Source organism: Fusarium phalaenopsidis (assembly GCF_050370095.1).
Source record: "Fusarium phalaenopsidis strain FUZ10S chromosome Unknown contig_32332, whole genome shotgun sequence".
Taxonomy (NCBI): Eukaryota; Fungi; Ascomycota; class Sordariomycetes; order Hypocreales; family Nectriaceae; genus Fusarium; species Fusarium phalaenopsidis.
Window position 1 is genome coordinate 246,360 of NW_028145391.1, and position 24,406 is coordinate 270,765.

At 51.5% G+C, this 24,406-nt stretch overlaps 7 protein-coding genes across 7 annotated transcripts; 1 reads left to right on the forward strand and 6 right to left on the reverse strand.

Moving 5' to 3' along the window:
• Positions 1-531: 531 nt before the first annotated feature.
• LRP88_13097 (uncharacterized protein) lies at positions 532-1,077 on the reverse strand (the record flags this gene model as incomplete). Its single annotated transcript, XM_083249478.1, has 1 exon — positions 532-1,077. The coding sequence occupies one exon, from the start codon at positions 1,075-1,077 to the stop codon at positions 532-534; it is 546 nt and encodes a 181-aa protein (XP_083093812.1).
• A 413-nt stretch (positions 1,078-1,490) lies between these two features.
• On the reverse strand, positions 1,491-2,381 carry LRP88_13098 (uncharacterized protein; the record flags this gene model as incomplete). Its single annotated transcript, XM_083249479.1, has 5 exons — positions 1,491-1,580; positions 1,631-1,929; positions 1,982-1,996; positions 2,052-2,276; positions 2,330-2,381. The coding sequence occupies 5 exons, from the start codon at positions 2,379-2,381 to the stop codon at positions 1,491-1,493; spliced, it is 681 nt and encodes a 226-aa protein (XP_083093813.1).
• Positions 2,382-3,815: 1,434 nt separating this feature from the next.
• LRP88_13099 (chaperonin 10-like protein) lies at positions 3,816-4,911 on the reverse strand (the record flags this gene model as incomplete). The annotated part of the gene is made up of 3 exons (XM_083249480.1): positions 3,816-4,098; positions 4,147-4,579; positions 4,629-4,911. 3 exons carry the CDS (start codon positions 4,909-4,911, stop codon positions 3,816-3,818), a joined length of 999 nt encoding a protein of 332 aa, XP_083093814.1.
• Positions 4,912-6,663: 1,752 nt separating this feature from the next.
• LRP88_13100 (protein-arginine deiminase domain-containing protein) lies at positions 6,664-8,493 on the forward strand (the record flags this gene model as incomplete). The annotated part of the gene is made up of 1 exon (XM_083249481.1): positions 6,664-8,493. The coding sequence occupies one exon, from the start codon at positions 6,664-6,666 to the stop codon at positions 8,491-8,493; it is 1,830 nt and encodes a 609-aa protein (XP_083093815.1).
• Positions 8,494-8,651: 158 nt separating this feature from the next.
• LRP88_13101 (uncharacterized protein) lies at positions 8,652-10,474 on the reverse strand (the record flags this gene model as incomplete). Its single annotated transcript, XM_083249482.1, has 2 exons — positions 8,652-10,200; positions 10,254-10,474. The coding sequence occupies 2 exons, from the start codon at positions 10,472-10,474 to the stop codon at positions 8,652-8,654; spliced, it is 1,770 nt and encodes a 589-aa protein (XP_083093816.1).
• A 2,839-nt stretch (positions 10,475-13,313) lies between these two features.
• Positions 13,314-14,443, reverse strand: LRP88_13102 (TauD/TfdA dioxygenase family protein; the record flags this gene model as incomplete). Its single annotated transcript, XM_083249483.1, has 2 exons — positions 13,314-14,188; positions 14,239-14,443. The coding sequence occupies 2 exons, from the start codon at positions 14,441-14,443 to the stop codon at positions 13,314-13,316; spliced, it is 1,080 nt and encodes a 359-aa protein (XP_083093817.1).
• A 1,412-nt stretch (positions 14,444-15,855) lies between these two features.
• Positions 15,856-18,411, reverse strand: LRP88_13103 (sulfate transporter family-domain-containing protein; the record flags this gene model as incomplete). Its single annotated transcript, XM_083249484.1, has 4 exons — positions 15,856-17,288; positions 17,353-17,893; positions 17,953-18,098; positions 18,156-18,411. 4 exons carry the CDS (start codon positions 18,409-18,411, stop codon positions 15,856-15,858), a joined length of 2,376 nt encoding a protein of 791 aa, XP_083093818.1.
• Between the last annotated feature and the right edge of the window lie 5,995 nt (positions 18,412-24,406).

A 24,406-nucleotide genomic window follows, 5' to 3' on the forward strand; every position in this document is an offset into this window, starting at 1 on the left:
TATCTACAATGTCCTTGACAAGATCGAATAACTCCGGCCTCTAAATCTTGATCCGATTCTCTACCTACGAAGTCTTGTGTTCTACAAACATCTTGGCTGCTTTGCGGACGTCAAAGCAGACGATGGACCAAAAAGCCCCAATCAGAATCTCGAGAATACGAGGTCGCGTTAGCCAACTGGTGAGAAGGCCGGTGTTTCCGGACATAGTGGCGAAGCCTGCGGAGATAGCCAAGGTTTGTGCTTATCCCGATGCCAGTCTGCGGCATCACGGCAGAGCAATGATGGTAAGCGGCTCAATCGGCATGGGATCTTGCATTTCTTTGCGAAAATTCGCTCTCTTGAATTTAGAACTCGCATGTTTGTGTATTAGTCGATGATCTTGGCGGTATTGAGCAGCAAACACCAGAACTACCTCCAAAGGGTGTTGGGTCAATATCACAAGTCCACCAGAAAATATTGATTAACCTCTTCCTGGGCGTCTCATTTGTCTCTAATTGGCAGCGGTGGTTTCTCCATCATCCCTCTCTTTAACTACTGTAGCAGCATCTTCAAGTCATCCCTCTCCTTCAACTCCTCCAGCAAATCTGTAAAATCCGTGATACCTTTGCTACTCATCTCTTCGAAAAAGGGCATCTGCCCCTTCAACCAGCCTCCCTCCTGTCCTGCCTCAGGAATAGCCATGCCTCCCTCCCGAATCGTAATCATGGGCACAAACGTCACCATCATCAACCGCTGCTTTTCGTCCTCTTGACTCCACTCCTTCTTGTCAACAGGTGCAGCTATCTTCAACGCTTCATACCATGCCCTTTCGATTTGAGCTCCTAGTTCATCAAAAGCACTCCTTGACCGAGTGGCAGACGTGCGGACGATGCCGATGATGCGGTTGGATGTAGCTGTGTGAGGGTTGCCGGCCAAGAAGTAACTACCGGCACTGGAGTCTTCTTGGATGAAGTGCACGTGGACAAAGAACGAGGGTGTAGTGAAGGCCTTGCAGTGCAGGTCGGTGATGGAAGCAGCAATTGACTGTCGCTGCTCCTGGTCGAGAGGATATGAGTGATAGATTTGGTAATAGGGCATCTTGTCAGACAATCAAGGTTCTTCCTTTGTTGGGTGATTGAAATGTTCAAACAACTGGGCAAGGTGCAGTTTGCAGGCTTTGTAGTTCAGATTGAAGTCGTTACACCCGGACATTAGGGCGTTGTTGACAACCGAGGTCACAAGGCGAGGCGGGGTTTGAATGCCGTGAGTAGTAATCAACTTAAGCTTGGCTTGCGAAGCGGGGAAGAAGTCCGCATCAGTGACTCGATGTCCAAAGGACTCGGTCGTTTACGCGGCCACAACATCACCCAGAAGAAATCGAGCCTTGATGGAGTCACGAGAGAAGGTATCAGCTGCCATGGTTCAAGCATCTACACAAGGTCTCAAGGAGCGAGCAAGGTCATAATAGTCGTATTATATCATCTGCGGTTGATCTTGGTGACGTCTTCATCTTAGAACTTCTCAACATATGGCCGGATATCAACCTCGTGCGTAAAAGCAGATCGATGCTGGGTATGAAGAAACCAATAGGTCTCGGCAATCTAATAACAGTCAGTCTCAGCCTCCCTCACAGATAAGAAATACATACCGCCTCTGGCTTAATCTTGCCATCCTCAGCACCATTATTAACCTGCCAATCCTTTGTGCGAGGAATATCAATAACACCATCGATAACCGCATGCGCCACATGGATTCCCTGAGGATGGAACTCCCGAGCCAGAGACTGGCCTAGACCTCGCAGCGCCCACTTTCCAGCGGCAAAGGAACCAAACTGGGCTGAACCCTTGACCGAGGCGGTTGCTCCCGTGATGATCAGGGTGGGAGGATACTCGGAATCAGGAACAGACTTTTGGAGGAGAGGTAGTGTAGCTTGGGCAAAGTGGAAGAATGCTCGCCTTTGAAGTGTCAGCTCGGTACCTCCAACTTGTCGAGAGTCACATACACGCTCCCATTGAGACTAGCATCAATATCCTCAACATTCAACTCCAAGAAAGGCTTCCTGGCAAAGCCACTGTTGACATTGAAAACAGCAGCGGCAAGTCGACTACCAGGAAGCTCCTTGTCAATTGACGCAAGGGCATTCTTGAGATTCGTCGGATCGGAAACGTCGGCCGTAATGCCAATCGCCTGGCCGCCCGCCTTCTTAATGTCCGCAACAGCTTCTTCGTAGCTCTCGGGTCGACGGGCGAGAAGCACGACGGGGTACTTTTGAGCGAATCTCAACGCCGTAGCGCGACCTCATGGAGCGATAAGCGGGGATGTTCGGGTGGAGCGGGGATGATCAGCTTACCGGTTCCAGGGCCGACTCCGGCGACAAGGGCGTAAAAAGACTTGGAGGCCATAGTGACTGTTTCAGTATTAGATATGATAGTAGATGAAGTGGTCAACTGAGTATCAACGCGCTTTGCGGGGAAGACAACTCGTCTTATAGCTACAGGCAGGTCTTTGTCAAGATGGTCTAATACTTATCAACCTGACGTCATCTGCTTATAAATGTCGGCAAGTTGTTAATTGCGCGGAAATGTGACGTGATAGACCGAAGACAGTCGGCGACATTTGTCTAATCATCACATATATCGCCATGGACTTGCAGGATTACGGGAATTCTCCGGTCGGTCCGTTTTGGGCTTTCGGGTGTGCTCCCCGAACTCCGGATCATGTGAGATGTATTATTCGGATGGCTGTTGATCATACATAGGTTGTATGTTTCGCGGTTTACGTGGTCATAGAAGCTGTGTAGATGCAAACTGAGGGAATGGACGACGTGTCAAAGCAAACAATTTCTATTCAAGGCCAGGTCTACTGAAGAAAGGGGACACAAAATATCATGGGGCTAACTTGTGCCCCAGAGCACCGAGTCACACCAAACGTGCTGAATGGCTGTTTCACAGACTCGGTCCTAGTTTTTATATTAGTATTCGTCCCTTTGAATCGCTGTCAAGTTTGGAATAGCTCTTGACACAATGTCATGGCAAATATGTTGCTCTTGACGCATGAACTCTGAGTCACTAGTGAAACCCTTCATCTGTTCACAAACAAGGAGTAAGGAGCCGAATGAAGACTTAAGAGCACACCATCAGTATCTCAACTTTTTACTGAATCACAATATCAAATCAAGTATAAATCATCTCATTTCTCCCAACATTGGTCCCATCTTTCTCTCCGTAAACAAACGACATCCTACCATCGACAACAAAATCCCAACTAACCATCTCAGCCTCGAAAAAACCAAAGCTCCTCAGACCTGGCAAAACTCATCCTCAAAAACCACACACCGCCACCATGTGTGTCATCTTCTGGCGCGAGCAGGTGTGCCGGCGGTGCATGAAGACCCTCCACAAGACAGAGACAAATCGGAATAAGTGCAAGAAGTTCCTGGAGGGCAAGGGATGTTTCAGTGACGAGTACTCCAACTGCGACTGGGTCGAGGGACCTGACTGCCCGACGTGCGGGCCACAGCTGGAGGAGGAGGAGAGGAAGAAGAAGAAGCAGAAGAAGTAGTGGAAGAAAAGTTGCACGCTACTGAGGAAGGGTAGATTGTTTACTGGTAATGAATTGACTAAATTCCAAATTTGACGGCCTAGCCAGCTGTTCATCCGTTGCCACACTCGAATGCCAGGTGAGCAATGCATGCACGAGCTGATGAACATTCAGCGCAAATAATACGTGTACAACAGTGCTGGCACCAAGCCCCATATTGCATTAGCATAACGGCATCTCTAATTCTATCATCGCTTTTCCTCATTTCTTTACCCCTCAACGCCTCATCCCCAAATTTACTCCTTAACCAAAACAGCCCTGTACCTGACCTTGCCCTCCTTCAGATCATGCAGGGCTGACTCAATGCCCTCCTCGTTCAATGGATATGTCATGATTGTGGGCTTAATGTTCTTGCGGGCAGCAAACTCGAGGAGCTTGCGGGTGCTGTCGCGAGAGCCGACCAGGGAGCCCTGGACGCGGATTCCCTTGAGGGAGAACTGGGTCAGGGGGACTGGTGTGGCCTCCAGGCTCGCTGTAAGGGGATAGATGATGCCATCCGTGTCCACAAGAGGAACCAGGCTGCTGAAGTTAGTGACCGATATTTGCGATTGGAAAAGGTATACATACCTGGCGTAATCAACGTTTGCGCTACCGCAGAGAAGCAGATGCTTGACAGGCTTGAAATCAGCCGGAGCCTCATCTCCAGACTTGAAGACATGGTACTCGGCAGCACCATACTCCATAGCCTCCTCCCTCTTTGACTCGGAGCTCGACAGGACGACAACCTGGCATCCCATGGCGGCGGCAATCTTGATGGCCAGATGGCCAAGACCTCCGATGCCCATCACGGCCACGCGATCGTCGCAGCGAACGCCATACTTAGTGAGAACGGTCCAGACGGTTGAGCCGGCGCACATGAGAGGAGCGGCATCGACTGAGTCGTAGCCATCGGGGATGGGAACAACACACTTGGCGTCCCAGATGGCGCCGTAGCTGAAGGATCCATTGTCGGTGTCGGCAAAGCCATAAATCTTTCTCTCTCTGCAGTACTGATCCAGATCTGCCACCACGTTAACAACATTCCCCTCTCATATTAGAAAAGACCTTACCTCTGCAGCAGTTATCGCAGCTCCCGCAAATCTCGTGCGTATACCCAAACCCAACTCTATCGCCAACCTTGACGCTCTTGACACCAGAGCCAACCTCACGAACAACACCAATTCCCTCGTGGCCTAGCGCAATACCACTCGGCTGGTAGAGCTTATCCGTTCCACAAACGCCAGAGTGCGTCGTCTCGATAAAAACCTCATGGGGCTGGAGATCGCGCTCAACGCTGTCGGAAAAGATCTTTCCCTCAGGGGAACCGCGGAAGACGTTGAACTTGAGAGCCATTGTTGCTTTTGTTTGTAGTATATTCTTTACTGAATGTTTTGCTTTCAAAGACTTTGAAAACTGGCTATGAGTTTATATAAGGGGTAAAACTCTTATCTTCCCTGACGTAACCCAGCACCCACCATCAGTCGATCAACAAGGATACAGCATAATTTGTCATCTCAGATTTAGAACACTAGAAGTCTCTTCGAATCTTCCCTGAGCGGATCCCCTTCGGTGTAAATGTGGAAACTCGGGGCTCCATATGCCTCGGCACGGCTTTTGACTACTTGAAAAAAACTCAGCGCCGGTCAAGAGGCCAATGAGATGAAGCGCATGGGCCTCATCGGGCATGTTAGTGCCGGGTCCCCGAACAAGCCGGACACGGCGGCTACTCCGGATGTGTTAAGACCTCCGGCTCGAAACGTATTTGAGGCGACAGTCTGTTGGGGGACCTGAATTTGCAACCCGCTTGTTTTTTTGCCCCGTAGCATTGCATTGCCATATTCCACGTGGTATCTGACTCGCGGGGAGTCGCGGCTTTAACGGAAGGTCGCCAGTCGCCCCCGAAATAGGAAGCGGATCCGGTCTTGAGATTGAACCGCCTGATTCAGCGCCTTGTGTCGTTTCAAATGATCGACTTGACTAGCATGTTCCATCAGTTGGTTAACCTACACGTTGCCTGGGTTACTCTGCCTCTGGTCAATGCGAAGTAACCAACCATGACGCTAGCCTCCGCCCGGAACATTGAGACAAGAAGAATAAATTGGCATAGCACAAGAGAATTGACTGGAACATAAAAATGACATAGAATTGGATCCTCCAGCAGAAAAACTCATTGGCTCCCACTTGGTAACCATCACCCAGGTCTGAGATCTTGAAGAATGCATCGCAATGAGAGTAACAAATAAGAACCACATTTTCAAAATACACGCAAGAGAAAACGATCAAACAAAGCGATATATGAAAGCACATTGACCATTCACGATTCATCTTAATATACCTGAGCCTACGGTCTTCTGGCTCAGCTATCCCATCAAGAGCTGGGCTTCAACTATAACAAAGATCACATTATCAACACATGATAGCATCATATCCCAATGCTAACACAGCTGCCTGAGTCTAAATCTCCGTTTCCACTTCATAAATCACCCAGTTAAGAATCAGGCCCTCTACTCTACTCCATCACCCTTGATAGAGTTACGATGTTTATGATTTCTCAGTGCACTGTTCCCCCAATGCATAGTCTTTCGCACATTATTTACTTCTGTCAGACTCATCGATCCAATTCCCTTGAAGCAATTCTTGGTCAAGTTGACAGAATAGGTGTTCGCCAGCCAGGACGTGATGAGAACAGCCAGGTAGAGAATTTCTAGACTTATTAGAAGTAATACAAAGCCAATTATTCTCCCGACTTGAAGTAAGCAATACTAAAAACCCCGCAAGTGCAATTCTCGTATTCTTCGCAATACCGTTATCCCCATAGCCACAGCAGGTCTTGGCCATTCATATTACCACTTTAGGCAATTGATCGACTCAGCCATCTCAACACCGCCTCGTAGGTTGACGTACTCTAATGAAGCAGCTTGTAAACTACACTTTGGCCCAAATTGGTAACTTTATTTCAATTGCGCAGCTGGCTAGATAGTACGCTGTGGAACATATCGTGAATGTATTGTCTCTGAGAAGATATAAAGGTGGGTTGACAGACACGAAGAACCAAACACCTCAACACAATCCATTCACTCACTCATTCTGATCCCAAAAGACACCATGTTTTTATATCTTCATCTCCGGTATTTATTGCTGGCTCTTTTTCTTGGCATCAATGTCGTATTGGCCACGCCAAATTCCAACCCACAGATCCTCGCAGACACCAACCGCGACGGCATCATCAACCAACTCGACGCTACAAACAAACACATATGGACTTCCAACCGTGGCGCGATATTTCTCCCCAACATAGGAGATCAGCAGCATCGCTGTTCAGGTGTTGACCTTGTGAAGCAGCCTCTCAACAACTTTGAACTGGCCGCCTGTAATGACGCATCTGGAGACCGTCTCCTCACCCCTGAATATGCAGCTCCTCTCAAGACTCTTCCGCTGAAGAACTTGAGCCAGAATGCTATCGGTTCTATCTACACTACTCCCAAGTCCGCCCTTGGCCGTGTTCGAATCTTCTGGGAGAGCCAAGATTCTTCAGACTGGTCCTTGGTCGACCCCGAAATCACCTTCAACGCAACAAGTCTCGCAGCAGGCCTTACCCTGGCCATCGACGGGCGAGAATTGGTGACTGACTCGTCGATTTGGGATGGACTTGTAAACATCACATTCAGCGTAACTGACGGGAACGCAACCGCAAGCGATACTGTGGCTATGAAACAGGCCCCTGTGCTGATCCATCACCACTTACAAGCCCCTCAAGTGGTTCTCAGTACCGATGGAAACGTCACCTCTTCGACTTGGCAGACCAGCTTCATCGACTCCATCCAAAGCACCCTCGACAGTCTTGATCAAAGCCTTCCCTTCGTACTGTTCAACGAAACGGGTGACATCTGGGCCCAAGACTTCCTCGAACCCGGATACGCAAGCATGCCCGGCCCCGGCGGGCCAATCTCCATCCGCGTGCTCCTACGTTCGGCTCAATCAGGACGCGCCGCAGGGCGCCAAGTCTTTTCTCGCCTGCGAGGCCCTGGAATAGGAGGCTTCCAGCCAGGTCTCGGTTCAGGCTTTGGCCACGAGGAGATCAATTCTGGAGGCAACTTTGAGACCATCCCACCATACACCTCAAGAGCAGGAGTCGAGTACAAGAGCGGACGAGTCATTACAGGCAAGCACTTCGACAAGTATCCAGCAGAGTCGATGGTCAAGTTTCTCGAGGCTCAGGGTGTTCAAAAGCCATTGGTTCTCGAGACTGGGTGGCTCGCTATTGGACATGTGGACGAACTGGTTCAATTCCTTCCATACGATAACGAACTTGGCTTTACCATCACCATTGTTGATACGGCTTCAGCTTTCAGTCTCTTACAGAAGGCTTGGGAAGATGGCCATGGCGATGCAAACGTCATCAGCTACGACGGGGACATGACACCAGACAACGAAACCATCTTCATCGATCCAGAGGTCCGGAATCTTACGATCAAAGATTTACTCGACGATAAAGACTTTATCGCCATTAACGCCTACGCACAGCGCTTCATCAACGACACCCTCGACCTCCTCCTTGAAGAAGTTCCCCTGTCCGATTCAGACATCCTCCGCGTCCCCACGCTCTGGAAAGACGTTACATACCCCTGGCCCAACACTCCAGATGGCCATCCTCTACGTCTCAACAGGGCCCCTCCTGGAGAACGACAAGTCAAAGCCTTCTTTCCGCAGTCTATCAATGGGTTGGTTCTTGGACATGACTACCTGGCGCCCAAGCCGTGGGGTCCCGTAATCAACGGCGGGGATATTCTCGAGGAAGCTGTTAAAGACGTGTATGCGAGGGCCAATATGACAGTTTGGTTGATCGATGATTACATGTCTCATCACGTCCGAGGTGGAGAGGTTCACTGCGGGACGAACACCTTGAGGGAGAAGGACGTTGCATGGTGGGAGTAAGAAGCATCAATGTCGAGCCGTACCTTATCGGCCGACTATATCGGAGACGGGCTGCATGGCATTATAGATAGCATAGAAGTTTTGGTGTATCTTTATTACTGAACTTATCCACACTCCTTAATTTAATTCCCTTCTCAGCTTGACACCGGCATATCCTCTTACCAAACCAAACCCTTGACCTGCTCAATCTTCTTCACGTTAATGTTCTTCCACATAATAACCGAGAATATCGTGATAGAGTACAAGCAAGTAGCGGCAATCAGCATCAAACGCTGTGTATCACCGTAGGCCTTGTTGATGGCGTCGCGAGTAGGCGATCCCCAAGGGTAGGAGGACTGAACGGTGAGATCACCATAGATGCTGGCGAATTCTCCCATGGCATCAGCTGGGAGGTACTTGGTGAGCTTGGCAGGGAAGATGCCAGTCCACATAGCAGCAGCGATAGCCAGACCAATGGCACCGCCGACGGAGGAGATCATACGCTCGACAGCCAGAATAGCAGGAATATCCTGATGTTTAGAGACAGCCATGACGGTCATTTGTTCGCAGATGACAAGGATACCACCACCAAAGGCGATGAAAATTTGGCACATGACGATGTAACCAATGTGGGAGTCGGGCTGGCGGAAGTGAATCATAAGGCCGACTCCGAGGATAGTAAGGGGAACGCCGAAGTAGAGGGCCTGCCACTTGAGACGACCGTTGATGCGGATGATAACTCCCATGCACAGGGCGCAGAAGCAAGAGCCGACGGTATAAATGTTGGTGATGTAACTGGCGTGGGCGATAGACTCGCGGAAGACCACAATCAGGAATGAGTAGAAATAACTATCCCAAATGTACCAGGCACAGTAGATGCTCGCCACCATAGTAAAGGTGAAGAAGACGGTCCTATTGTTGATGAGGTACCACGGGATGAAGGTGGTGGGGGCGAGGAACCTCTCCCAGGCGGCAAAGGCGATGACCAAAAGTCCACCAAAGATCAAGAAGCAGATGATCAGAGGAGACTTCCAAGTGTTGGACTGGTAAGAGTACAGCGAGAAAGCCAGGAGGAATAGAGACAGTCCAGTGATGATGAGCAACAGACCGATCACGTCGAATTCCTTAAGGTAGTAGACAACGGACTGACAAAAGGTGCGGTTGCTGGGCTCTCGCTTCACCAAACCCTGCTTGACGGCTTGGCTCTGGTAGTACCAGAAAAGACTGCACAGGGGAAGAGTGACGACGGGGTAGACGATGGCCCAGAGACCGAGACCCCAGCGGAATCCGATGTGCTCGTAAGCGTGTTGAGCAGCAGGACCATACGCCCACACAGTAGCAAGATACGGCGAAGAGGCAAAGGCGATCATGAAGGCTCGGCTTTTAAGCGACGAAGTATCGGCAATAAAGATGGTCGTCGTAAAGTCGATGCCAGTATATCCCACGCCGTAAAAGACCTGGGCAGCCGCATAGGTCCTGACATTGTTGCAGCCAGCCATCATAATAATGCCGATGGTGACAATGAAGATCATGATACTGAAGGACTGAGGTCGGCCCCAAAGGTTCATGAGCTTGGCATAAGGGAGGATGATGAGGCCTGACACGAGGTTGGAGACGATGGACGTGGTGGCCGTGAGGGAGTGTGACTGGAAGCTACTGGTGACGAATGGGGTCAGGGTGCTGATGATTCCAGACGAAAAGGCCTGGATGAAGGAGATGAGCCAGATACTAGAAAGCTCATGTTAGCAACAGTATGGACGAAATGTAAGTTGTAGGCTCACAGAAGGTAGGCAATGATCAAGTGCTTCCTCGTCCAGACCTGAGTCATAGCCCGAACAGCCTGGACACCCTGATCAAGCTCACCATCAGACTTTTCCTGCTCAAAGTCGGCAGCGAGCGTCTCCTTGTCCTTAGCAGCGGCTTCATCGTCATTGCTGACACGAGCCGGCTCCTCGACGACAGGAGCCTCCTTGATGGGGTTGCGGAAGGCGTTGAACCTCATTGTGTTGACGGATTAGATGGGGATGATGATGGACGATCAGATAGGATGAGACAAAAGGTATGCATTATATATCAATCAGCATCCCACTCGGGCAGGTCAAGCTTTGCCAGCCCTGTCGGGTACTCTACACCATCCCCCTGCTCAACACAAAGCTCTAATTTGACGGTAAACGCATCCCATTGGGTCCAGAACGAACCGGTCGTCTAATCCGGGTATACCGTTCGCACGATGCGTAGTATTTCCACAGGACAAAAGTTTTCCTTTCCCTAAAAGGAGTCTCGATGCTCCATCCAAGCGGTTAAGACGGCATGTCCAGGTCCACCGTTGGTGCCAAGTGGAGATGTGAGAGTAATTTGTTCTGAAACAGGCATGGTTGATTGATCTTATCAGATGATCAGCAAGGACAAGAAAACAGTTCGTCCCAATCGACCGGTCTGGGAGCTTGGACGGGAGGGGCTTCGGAGCTTTCACAACCTTGCCGCAGTTCCGTGATCAAGACGGGATGTCAACGGATTTCCACTTGCTAAGAGTCTAGAATTTGGGTAAAAGATGTCAATGATGAAGTCTTCTATCGCGTATACCTTGGACAAGATCGTGATCAGCTCACCTTCGAGGACTCAAAGAAGCATGTCACTATTAGCTCGCAAAACCTTCTTCCGGACCCTCCGAACGATGCCCTCGCGTCCACAACGTGGGGGAACCCGCCGAGATACATCCATACCATCACCAAGGGTACGATTACTACGCGTTGAGTCTCGGTGGGCTACCTCCTCGACTTAGCAGCCCTATAGGCTGGGCGCCATGCAGACTCTAGGTCCTCACGCGTCAAGCAAGACCCGCAGAGCAGGGAGCTCCTAGTCATGTTTCCGGGAATAAGATCCAGAACGAGCCATCGTCGCCCGCGCCGCGTGCCGATTATTGACTATTGACGTTAGGGCTCGCTTTGTCTGGATCCATTGCATCCCACATCCCGATGGGAGAAGGCATGGTTGTTCAGGAGTTACGTTACATCGAGGGACGGACAAAGTGCTTCCAAAATCCGAGTGTTGCCAAGAAGGCTCTCCAACGTCTTGTGAATTGCCAAAGGCGAAGAGCAATCAGACGCATAGCAGCTATGGCAATAAAGCATGGAAGGGAGGCAGAGTTTTCGAGATTCCTTGTGAAAAGATGTTTAGGCATCAATCAGCGCCATGACCGTTCATCGAGGCTCCAATGGAAGCGGGTCGGTCACTTCACTCGGATAGTGGGCAACCAGGGTATGCCAGCGCTGAGATTCATCGGGATGTGATCGTCTAGCGTATTGAACTGCGAACACTTACGCAGGGATGGCTTGGATATAAGTTAAGCACCCAGGCCATGGATGCCTTAAAGAGCAAGCCCAAGACCAAAACTCTGAGCAACTCGATCCCCAACTTCAGTGCGGCCTAAACAACGAAACCACCCGGCTACAGGATCTTATTATATGACTATATCACTCCAAGGGGATCCTGAGACGTTACAAAAGTCTACAAGTACATTCTCTCTGCGTCTTGTGATCTTTGCAGAACTCGCCCGCTAGCAGGTCCGTCGAAAATCGGATGGCTGTCTCACATTCAAGCACCACGGCTAAGTCGATAGCTAGAATCAAGAATTGAAACTTGATAGGGCTAGGATTACTGAAAGACTCCTGCTTTAAGCTCTGCTATGACGATTGTGTATCTCCTTTTGGCATGTAATTCCAACAAAGGCGGCAAGGTGAAAGAAGACCCGGTGACCTTGTTATCGTCACTGAGCCGTTCATGCGCACTGCCATCTCTCACATCAAAGTATACATCAGATCATCTCTTTTCAATGTTTTATGTGTTCTGAAACCAAAAGCTGAGCCGGTGTCAAGTGGATGTCTTGTGGTGTTTCGATCCAAGGGGTCCCTCAGCACTAGACTGAAGCCTCATCACATCCTTCATCCAGATAGTGTGAAGCATTTTGTCTCCTTATTTGAAAAGATTAGCAATGGTGATTAGCGATTTTAGGCATTCACTGTACCGCGATGGCGTTAATTCGATGTCGTTAGTTCTTCGCCAGGAGGGGGTTCAATTCAACCGATCTTAAAAATGGAAGAAACAATATAGCTCCAGAGGCTCAATCCAGATTCTTAAGCATTCTATCAGTAGGAAAAAATTTCGGAATTGCGAGCAACTCTGTGGGGTGTGATGATCCTCATTCTTGTCAACACGCCTGTCTCAAACCAGGTCACGCGTTTAAGAAATAAGGCTTACAGACGAGCCAGACTGTGAGTGCGTTGCTGGCTTTTTATACAGCTTCGTATCCTTGATGCCTACATATCTATTAGTCTGCCTGTGTTAGGATATAACACTATCAAGCGTCTCCTTCCAGCACATTGGGCACTGAATCACAAAGAATGACATCCGCCGCAGATGCCCATGTCATCGAATACTCAACAACTTGCCACTAATCGTGTTCCATCTCCAATATATAGTTCTTCACTCTGCTCTTATATTCTCCTGAAAACTGGAGCAAGAGCCATCTCATCATAAGTTGGCATGAACCTTTGGTTGGTCCAGCCACGACAGGCTGTCAAGTCAGTTACCTCCATTCCTAACGATATTCTTGGTGGCACTAGACTTCTCCGGGTCAATTATTTCATCTAAAAATTAGAGAATCACAAGTTACTCGGGAAAAGACCTTCGTGGTTGAGTCAAGACACGTCGTCCTCAAGTCTTGCAAGCCAGTTGTATCACGGCAACCCATATACAGTCACTCTGTTACTTCTCAGACCATACCAAGATTTGACAATAAATATCTCTTCAAAGCGCTGCTACCCAATCCTATATCTCGCCGCTTAGTTCCCCTCCGCCTGCAAAGTCTCCCTCTTCGAAGCACTCTTAGGATCAAAATAAGGCCTCTCCCCAACTCCCACAACCCTATTCCCAAACCGATCACCCAACCCATCATAGTCAAAAGTCGCCGAGTGAAACACACTCCGATTATCCCAGATCGCGATATCATTCGGGTTCTCCCATCGCAGCCGCACCTGGATCGAGTGGTCCTTTGCGACAAGATCATAAAACCACTTGAGGAGGTTATCGCTCTCTTCGGCTGTCACGCCGTTGATGTGGCCTACGTGTGCGCCGATCGGGAAGACGCTCTTCCAGCCTGTTACGGGGTTTGTTCGTACGACGGGGTGGATTGCACGGAGTTCGCGGCCGACGTTGTCGGGAGATCCGCGTGGTTTGTCGTACAGCTCAAAGCCGGAGCGCTCGGCGATCTTGGCAAAGTTTGGCTGCTCAAAAGTCGCTGTTAGGCCCTCGAGGAACTTTTGATACGCCGGGCTGAGGTGGTCGTAAACGTCGTAGCCAGAAGCCCAGAGGGTATCACCACCAGTCCTGGGCAGCTCAACGAGCCTCAAGCTCGTGTAGTCAGCAGGAGCAGGCTCAAAGGCAATGTCTGAATGCCAAATCTCATTGTTTCGCTTGGTAACGACGACACCGTTGTCTTGCGTCTTGCGGTAAAACTTTGCGTGCTGCTTGGAGCTGATGGTGCTGACCTCGAGGTCATCGCCACCAAGCTCACGTTCCGAATTGAGCAGCGGATGGATGTGTAGCGTCGAACTAGCCGGACGACCCGTCAACTCTCCAAGACGTAGGATAAGCTTCTTCTGGAGATCATTTGTGAGGTTATCCTGAGCGCGGAAGAAGACGACGCCGCGTTGAGAGACTGCAACAGGTCAGTCGGCGATTCACGGCATTCACTGAGGAGCAACTTACTCGTGATGGCGAGGTCCCGAATCAGATCATCCGAATTAGGAGCTTCAAACCATTCAACCAAGTTCGCCTTGGGAAACTCGCGTCCAATGGCGGGAGTAACATCAAAGTGCTCAACATCCTTAAGCGCGCCCGAGAGCTTCAACGGCTCACGGCTCTGACTCTTGGAATGGACGGGAATGTCGGCTTCAACAGCAGCGGGCGCCATATTGTATACACTGTCAAAGAATTGTAATTGCTAGAGATGATGCTTCTCTTCCTGGGATATCGCAGTCTTCTTATACACAGAACAGATCATCTCAACGGGCGGGGAAGCTCACACTGCCAAGCTCTCGGCGTGACCACCAATAACCCTCGGGTTTCGGTCTCTCCACGACTTGATTCGCTCCTCACGACGATTGTTTCCTCATAGCGACACTCGCATGCAACATGTCGTGCTCCAATTGGAGTCATGTTAACTCGATCCCCTCAGAACCTCCAACAGAATGTCCTCGGCCAAGCAGATCGCGCCATCACCGTCGAATACGAGCGGCAGATTCGCCTTCTGACAAAGCAGATTTGCGAGAAAAACAATGGTGAAGGACTATCGGAAACACCATCAACTCCGAGTGGAATAGCCAATTATCGCTGATTGATGAGAGCCAAGTTGAGAGGTTGCAGACACAGGTGTCATGATAGCGTGCGCGACATGGGTGATGCCTATAACGCAACCAGGACCGATGGCAACTCCAACAAATGCAAGAGGCGATAAACTCAAAGGTCCAATTCACTTATAGTACGTACGTCAGATGCAAAAAGGGCAAAATCCCAGGGTCTCTCTCAGCCAACTACAAACAGGCCTCAGTCAGCGGAAGTCGGATATCGCGGGCCAGACAAGCCTCAATAATTAATCAGACGCACGACTCAGGAACCGGATTAACAGCGTTGTCCGAAATATTCATTCTTATCTATTGCATTCTTAATTCCGCGCTTTGGCATAAAAGACATGAAGCAATTCATCCTGACAAGCACGTGCTACGCGATCGTCAACACCAAACTCATTCATCCACCAATGCAAACTCCCTTCACAATCATACTCATACATGCATAACACAATCAGGAAGGTAGATTAATCTGCATATCATCACCCCACGCAATGCGACACTACACACGGCGAAGAGTCACAGTTCCGTCTGCGCGGTATCTGCACCCTCTCCGCTACCGCCTTGCATCCAAGCTCGCCATCTAATCGCCATCTGACGTAACTCGTATCTCATACAACTCGCAAATCATGACAGACAGTATTCTTGTGCTCGTTATGTCATCATTTAGTTATGCTGCTATGCTCTTGTGCCGACCAGGGCCAGGACAGACGTGTAAACACTATACAACAGGCATGGTATAAACTGACAAACATTCCAATCGACTTTCCATGCAGAACAACGAACTGGATAGGGGGTATTGACATGATATCGCCGAACAACTTCTAAAGGCGACGTGAAACCAGAAAACAAAATCCACTCAAAGGCATGAGCCGCAAACCCCCATCGCATAGACCCCTCATAAACACCGCTCGATGCCCGTAAAACGACAGAATTAGATAATGGTAGATCGTAGATGGTAGAAAGCAGGCTGGCGCAATTAGTGCTGCTTGGTCTCGGCGTTGGAGATGGCAGCGTCGACAGCCTCCTGCAAGTCGAGGTGGAAGTAAGGTCGGTTGAGACCCTGCACAGCGACCAGGCGCGAGTGGGAGGGGTCCCTTGACACGCCCTTCTCCGACGACTGGCTGTTGATGGAATCGTCAATAGCCTCAATGTCCTGGCGGACAGGGGAAATCTTGGCCTTCTCTTCAAAAGCAGCAGCCGTGGCAGCGCTGTCGGAGCCACCGAGATCAGCAATGCTGAAGATGGCCTTCCATTGACCAGCACTATCCGATTCGCGGGGAGTTCGGAAGCCAAAGCCAGCAGCCGCCAGGGCGCGCTTGGTCCACCGGTTCTCGATGTTGGCAAAGTGCCAGTCAACAATCTCAGGGGCAGCAAACTTGTCAAGCTGGTTGCGCACATCAATCAAAGACTGGATAGAAGTGACATCGACGTTGTTAACAGTGGAGAAGTCAAAGATAACAGCCTTGAGAATAGGGCGCTCATCGTTGGTCTCAAGCTTGATGTTGCGGGGCTCGCCATCGTTCCAAGGACGATCACCCAGTCTACCCAGGAGAGCAGGGTTGGTCCTGCGGCACTGGGCAAAGATGGTCTCGGTAAGGTGGTTGAGGTATCGCGAGGCGTTGGGATAGTTAAAGCCCTCGGCGAAGCGGTAGATAAAGACACCAGGATAGGGGCTGTGGACAATGACGTTGGGGTTGGAACCGTCGGCGTGGTCGAGGGGAAGGAATCCAGCTCGGAGAGAGCTCTCGCTCTCGTCAACAGCAACCTCCTTGGCAATGGATCCGGGGCTTGAGGTTCCGTTGCTGACATTGGCCTTCATGGTTCGGATGCGGACAACGCCAAGGAAGCGGCCACGGGTCTGAAAGAGACGGAAGACGACAACAGCGAAAGAGATCGAGACGGTGGTGTAGATGCCATTCTCAATGGTAGAGAAGACAGTGACCAAGACACCGGCGAAGAAGATGATCACCTCAATGGGAGAGACGCGCCAGAACTGGTACACAACCTTGGGAGGGGTGATAACATCTCCGACGGCGTGAATGATGACACCAGCGAGGGCCGCGTTAGGGATGTACCAGAAGAGAGCAGTGAGGGCGTAGAGAGCCAGGAGGACAACGATAGCAGTGATGACACCAGCGAAGGGAGTGCGGACACCAGCCTTGGACTTGATGGCAGTACGAGAGAAGGAACCAGTAGCAGGGTAGGCACCGAGGAAGGGTGCGAGCAGATTGGTGACACCAATAGCGACAAGCTCCTGCGAGGGGTCGATGACGTAGTTGTTGATGCGGCCAAAGGACTTGGAGATGGAGATGTGCTCAATCAGGACGACGATGACGGCGGCGGGCAACTCGGAAGCAAAGGCCTTGATGATGCGGGTGTTGATCTCGGGAACGGCAGCGTGGGTGAAACCTGGGGAGTTGAAGTTAGTCGCAAGGGTCTTAGGCACGTGGTACAGAAATATGCAGGGACTCACCGCTAGGAACATCTCCAACAACGCTGACTCTGGGCTTATCCCTGTGGTGGATGTTCATGCCAGCGCTGATAGCGACGTACAGCAGGATGACAAAGGCGGTTCGCAGAGTTGAGATGAAGAAGTAGAGCTTGGCACGCTGGGGCTGCTTCTTGGCGAGGAACGAGCAAAGACCACGGATGCCGTAGAGCATGACGAGAGAGCTCAGACCGAGGGCAGCGTCCAGCTTAGTCTTAGGAAGAGCCTTGAGAGTATCGATGATGACTCGGTAAGGAGCATTACGGGTGTTGACACCCTTGATGCCCATAAGCTTGGAAACCTGGCCGGCAATAATGTTGATGGCAGAGCCTGTCATGAAGGCGCAGATGGAGGGCAGGGGAATGAACTCGACGATCCAGCCAAGTCGGGCGAGGCCGAGGAACGTGACAATGGAACCAACAATGACAGCAAGAGCTGAAGCAACAACGTGGCCCTCAACATCAGGGATCGCATCCTTGGCATGAAGAACAATATTGCCCGTGACCTGAGACATGACAGCGACAGGCTGGAAAACAATGGTCAGCTGGGCTCATTTGCGGGGTGCGGGGAGCATGTTTGACTTACTCCGATGGTGATATCCTTGGACGTAGCAAAGAACCAATAGATGAGGACACCCATGAAAGAAGAGTACAAGCCATACTGAACGGGGAGTTGGGCGAGCTGGGCGTAAGCCATGGACTGGGGGACGACAACAGCGCCCACAGTGACACCTATCGGGGAGTCGAGGTTAGCGATGGATAATTCTCCCCGAGCGGCTAACTACTCACCAGCAATGAAGTCACCAAGGAACCACACCCAGTTGTATTTGTGAATCCATGACAGGAAGGGGAACAGGCTCCAGAAATACTGGGCAATACCGTGAGCAGTGGGAGTAATCTCGCTCAGGAACTCGCCAACGGTAGGCTCATACTCGACGTAAGGGTCGGCATTGGTGATGGACGGAGCCTTCTCCTCGGGCTCGTGATGGTCGGCGCCGATGAATTTTTCCAGGATGGACCTGTTGGGCTTGGCGGAGGACGTCATGGTTGACAACAATGCCAATCGAGTAGACAAAAAGGTCAATTGTTGAAAAGAAGAGGTCAAGTCTCCAAGAACGGGGAGATGATGAGGTGGATTAGCAACGGCGGAGCGTGGCTATTTGAGTCGAAGGATGGTCGTGGAGCCGGATGCAGGCGATTCGGACTATCGCTCGGTCGGTCGGGCTGTGGCACTAATACCTAGCAGCTGGGCTGTCGCCAAGATGGGACAAGAGTCGGAGGGGGGGGATGGGATGGGGCTAGTGACCGCCAATCCAAAAGCAACGGTCGACAGGAGGGTAGGACTGAAGAGTCGTGTGAGGGGATACGAGCGTTGCTGAGACTCGACCCGATGTGATGGAGGATGAGAGGATGAGAGGTTGTTGGATGCTCCAGGAGAGAGGCGAGGACGGGGTATAAATTTAAGTTTGATCGAGAGCTGGCCACCGACAGCGGCGATCCGGATGGAGTCGATGAAAGAGTCGAGTCGAGCATGGTTGCTGGTTGATGCTTGCTCGAGGCCACTCCCTCCCTAGCGGTGGACCCTTCTCCGTCCCATCCTCTCCATCAGCTCTTTTTTGGGAGACGCCCACGGACGTTTCGATACCATGCCCATCTTGCGTATTATTCTGACGAAATGGTCAGAGCTGTGCGTAGTGCACACCCGTTCAGCGCGCAGATGTCTGATGACCAGGGATCGACGAACACCAGGGCCTGGGGAGCGACATGGCTTGTGACGGCCCATGTCCACAAGCGACATGCTGCAGGCGCCTCCAAATTGTATCCTGTACCGCGTGTCCCAAGTACCGGCTCGAGTGTCTCCTCGGAGCATCGCGCGGTGTGCGGCTGGGACGCTTCCTCGCACACCCCCAGCTCTTGCTTTCAAACGGCCATGATCCGTGGGCCTCGTCAACTTCGGGAAGCCTGGTCGCGGAGAGGGCGGGAGGACGTGGGGAGTTGGGCGCAGGCCGGTCCTCTGCAAATTCGACCGGCCAGATTGCGTGCTGGCCAGGATCTGAGCATGTCATTGTTCGGCTCCGCCAAAAATCCACCCACATTCGCGTTGCCTCCGTGGGGCGGATGATGAAGCTGAACGCGGCTGTTTTTTTGTAGATGGAATCTCCCCGAGAGGATCAGCGACACAGATTTTGGGTCGCCCGTGGTATCTGAAGAACCGCAATCGCAGTCTGTTATCTCCAGCACTCCCAAGGCTTCATTCAGTCCTCGACAAAGCTGGCCAACAAACTTTTCTCCCCGTGAGGGAACTCGACAAACAACGGATCCTTGCTAGACCACCCGCACGACGATATCGTCCCCGATTGCGCCATCGGCACCAAACCAATGGCAGATGGAGAAGCCTTCTGAAGCGGGACGCTTTGGCCCGTTTCGGTTTGGTGGGGGCGGGCCTAGTTGAAGCCGCGTCGTGGGAGATTTTTCTGTGACGAGCCAAAGACGAAAAGCTGATTTGCCGCGCGGCGAAATCATTGGATCGAATTGGACCATGAACAAAAGATTTATCAGAGAAAAACATCACCGTACATGTGCGCCTCCATTTTGATGATGACATGAGATTGAGGGGGCGACAGGCCGAGGGCAGGGGAGACAGGGCAGGCACGGGGAGCGCGGGGAGTTCAGGTAGTAGCTTCCTCCCTGGCCGCGTGCATCTTGGTTTCCCCGAAAGTTCTTCTTTTCTGCATCGCCCCTTCTTCTCTCGGGGAGATTGTTTTGTCAGTGGCGGAAGGTTACAAAGTCGGTGACGGAAGGCGGCACGCATTAGGTAGGTAGTAAAAATTTGGCCCTCATGTCCGCTGTAATTACTTACCAGCAACTCCATCTGTCCATCCTCTAATAACCAAATTTCACCATGACCACAACTCCCATCTGCATTGCCTCATCACGGGCCATAACCCAACTCCCCGTGCAATCTGATGCCTTCCTCTTGAGGTCCCTGTAGCTGGTGTTTCGGCCCCACTTCCCCCAGGACCATGCACCACCGCTGCCACCAACACAACACCAACCCTGCGATCGATACTCCCGCCAGAATGTCACCATCTATACACCCCCTACTGTCACGGAAGCTGTACCGAAAGCATGGCGAACAAAATCTCTCATCACCAGTTTTCTGGGTTATCGAGCCCAGATTTGGCGGGCACGTTCCGCCGGCTCGTCGCCCAGCCCGACAGTCCACAACAGTGATTCGGCATCAACTCGCGATGACTCTTGTTTGACCATAATGGCATCATACAATGCAAGTCGAGAAACATAATGGGCTCACCCTTGTTTCCCATGGAAACTTTCACTCCCTGGATCGGCCATGTGCGCCAGATGCTACGCCCCGTCATCCATTCGCCAGAAGACGCAACCCCCTGGACAAGCGTGGAGGATCCCTCGAGTGAGACTTTGTGAGTGCACACCCAAATTAGTCTTGGCATCTAGCTTCCCAAGGCTGAGGTCACGGTCACGTATCGAGTCTAGATCCCAATAAACTACAGTTACTTTGCAGGAAAAAGCATGTCGACTCGACAGCTCTCAACGTCGAATTGCCGATCTTCCATCTTGTCGATCCAGACCGAAATGGACGCTGTATCCAGCGCGCTGGGAATTGTCCGTCCATGGCCCAGACTCGCGTTCGATGTTCCGGCGTGGGACAATTCGTCGGGCCCCATCACACTAGATCTGACGCAATGGACCCTGATGCATTGCTCTATCATAGTGTATCGCGCCTCGACTCTTTCTGATCCTTTGCAGGCACACGGATCACCAACCTGGGTCGACCATGACCGTCTTTCACACCAAAAAGGGATTCTCTAATGAGACCGCGTTGTCCGCCCCATCATCACGGGCCATCGCCTCTCAGCTTGGAACGTCGGCCTTTCCCCGTCTTTTGCGGTTACGAGATCGAAATAGGATCGGTACCCTACTGTAGCCAGGAACACTGGTCGACGCGGTCAGCCCGGAGCACGTCATGAGGATGTTCGTCTCATCCCCACCCGCGCTGAACTCTCGTTGGCACACATGCTGGGAGCAACCTCGTTCATGAGCTCCCCTTTCATGCTTCTGCAGGTTTGATGGGGCTGACAGGCTGCCCATGCTCCGGGTCGTCGGACGAGCGCCGATGGTCCAGCTTGGCTGTGGGAAATGACTTGATCTAGAAGGCCCGTAAGCTAGGCAACTCAAACTGCCAAGCGAGCGATGTAAGCATGCTTCACTACCTCCATCTGCTCCCGTCTTGTCCCCCCACGGCCAAGACATGCTCCGGCACAAGTTCCCGTCATGGCAACGGTTTGGGCGTCCTGGGCATCGCGATAATGCCTTGGCAGATGTGATGACAAACTCGGTGTGAAGCCATTGGCTTGTGACAGTCACAAATGTCGATCCTCACATGACGAGAGTTTTGGAGCCGTTGACGAATATGCGACAGCTCGGCGAGGAACCAACAATCGCACATTGCAATCCGAGCCCTGCGGTGACTGATTCCCTGCTCGCCTCCCTCGCCAAAGAGACAACGCCTGTTTTGCTTTTGTCGCTTTTGAGAAGGGGGGAGGGTAGGGGCGGAACTTGGTGCAGACGGCACCTAGATCTACCCTTGTCGCCTCCAGAACCAAGAGATTTAGTGATGGTGTGGTGCCGGGGGAGTCTGCATTTGGTGGCGTCGTGGACCTGGAGTCCCGGCGCCAGTTCAGTTCCGGCATCCCTCCTCTTGGCTCGCCTCTCTTTGGCTCGCCTTGGAGCGCTCGAGGTTCGCAGCTCAGATGTACTTGGTACTCGTTCCCCTGCCGAGGCCCACGTACCCCCCTCCACGCGTTAGCTGCTCGGCGACGCAGGTAACCGTTGTCTTTACCGGGAGTGCGGTAATCACCGAAGCCACCAGCTGCACGCGAGCACGTCTTCCCCTTGTTGTGAATCAAGCGGCTCTGTGTGGCTCACTCCCGTCGTTGCAGCGTCTTGGCAGCACACCTTTCTCGGCATCACGGCACACAACCCTGCGAGGCGACTGCACGACTGTCGAGATATTGGTGCTAATACGTGGGATTTGCTGCTTCAACTTCCAGCTTGGTAACAATCGGCTCCACCGAGTATGGTCTTAGAATCCCAGAGGCTTGCAAACTTTCCTTCACATCAATTAGCTCAGGTTCCCATTGGATGCAAATAGTGTCGGCATCGCGAGCTGTACTCTCCACTTGCCACTATTGGTTGTCTTCCGCTGCATCGAGGCATGCTATCGACCGGCGGCAATGTTCGCGACCCGGCATGGCTCATCAGAGCCTTGTTGAGCTCGAAAAAAGAGTAATCGTGTCTCGTCTAGACAATTGCGTCGACAGCCACGGCGATGGTGAAAGACGGGCAGACAACCAGAATTGCCGCGATACCGAGATGATGTCGATGTGATCAACAATCACTGGCCGAATGTCATCGATAAACCGGATGAATGCTCGCAGCAATCAGGGAAGGTCGGCGAGGGAGTCCATCGCGTGCTGCACGCGTGATGGGGATCGGCTTTGCCTGTGATTTTACCTCATAAGCAGTGTTCATTAAGCTTATTCAGACCCACATACGCTATCCCCAGCATTATCTGACATTCCTGTTGCCCTGGTCGTTCGATCTGGCTGCCACCGAGTCGCGTGGTGTTGGTTGTCGTGGGTCGACGTCGGCGCAATACTGGAGTGAAGTTGAAAAAAGGACAATTCACGCAGAGGCTCAAGCTGCGTCGAAAAGCTCCAAGGGCTCTGATTTGATCGGATCGGGCCGGGGCATTTTCCAGTGTCCATTTTACTAGGATTTCTCGGGGAGTTCATATTTTCTCGGGGAGTTGATGAGGCACCTTTTCGGGGAGTTGGGTGGGGATGGGCAGATGATCACCAAGTTGGCGTCGCCGATTCAGCTGCGCGGGGGATGAGTGAAGAATGTGGCAAAACAGTACTGTAAGTTGGATTGTAACGGCCCAAAGGGTGTGAACTTTTTTGTTTTTGGTCCGGCCCGGACGAGGCGTTTGTGGTGTCTAAGGGTGACAATACGCCACCGAGGCGTCGAAGAGCATCGAGATCATCACGGCAGTTAAGCAGCCGAGGTAGCCTGCAGAGAGGTATTTCAATATCCGGAGATGACCAGTTCTTCTCCCTCTAGCCTGGATCTTGAGGTCATTTACAATGCACCTATTTTTTTCAGCTCGACTTAGCTTGGCAAATGAGGTTGTACATCTCAACTTGATTCTCGTTTCTTTCAGAAAAGCAATCATGGCTGATCACGTCCAATGTGGCAAGGTTTGATCACGAAAGATAGGCTAATAGAGAAAGTGTGCAGCTGATACCTAAACCATCCTTCAGGCGGCAATGGATCATCTTTGTTGTCAAACTGGGGCATCTCGGCCATGTTCTAGGGTAGCTTGGTGAGTGCGTATGAACAGGTGACATGGAACTCAGCCCACTCTTTGACGTTCATCGAGGTCTGTGCTTGACAGAATAGATGGTCTGGTTTGCTTGGTATTGCCCATGAACTGGTTTATTGTTTTGCCGACTGCATTTTGATCTCGGACCTCCTGCTCTACGGTTGTTCTGACCACCGATTTGTCTTGAGAGGTTGACTCTGCCCCTGAGAGGCATCTCCCTTGCCCAGATTATCAGAAATGCTAGACATGGTTATTTCCACTTATTCCGACCAAGCCTGGGCGATTCTGGCTCAGTTGCATCTGAGTTTGTCATGAGAGTTTGGTCCATCCAAGTCCTTTATCCGGAGCTCAACAACTACACACAAAGAGAATGTTGCCTGGAATCTACACATAGAACAGCTGGGCAAACTGTGAAAGTTTTTGGTCGTTTCATTGCTCTTCTGCCCCCTTCCTCGTCTGCTCGTTAGCCATGTGCACGGCCTTCCTACCTAACATGAACCCAAAGCAACACCGCTACAGCCCACCCAACGCATGGGCATGCAAACCTGAAGGCATCATGGGATTGTATCACCATTGACTCATCCGTGGCCATTATCGGAGGTGTTTCGCAAACTCG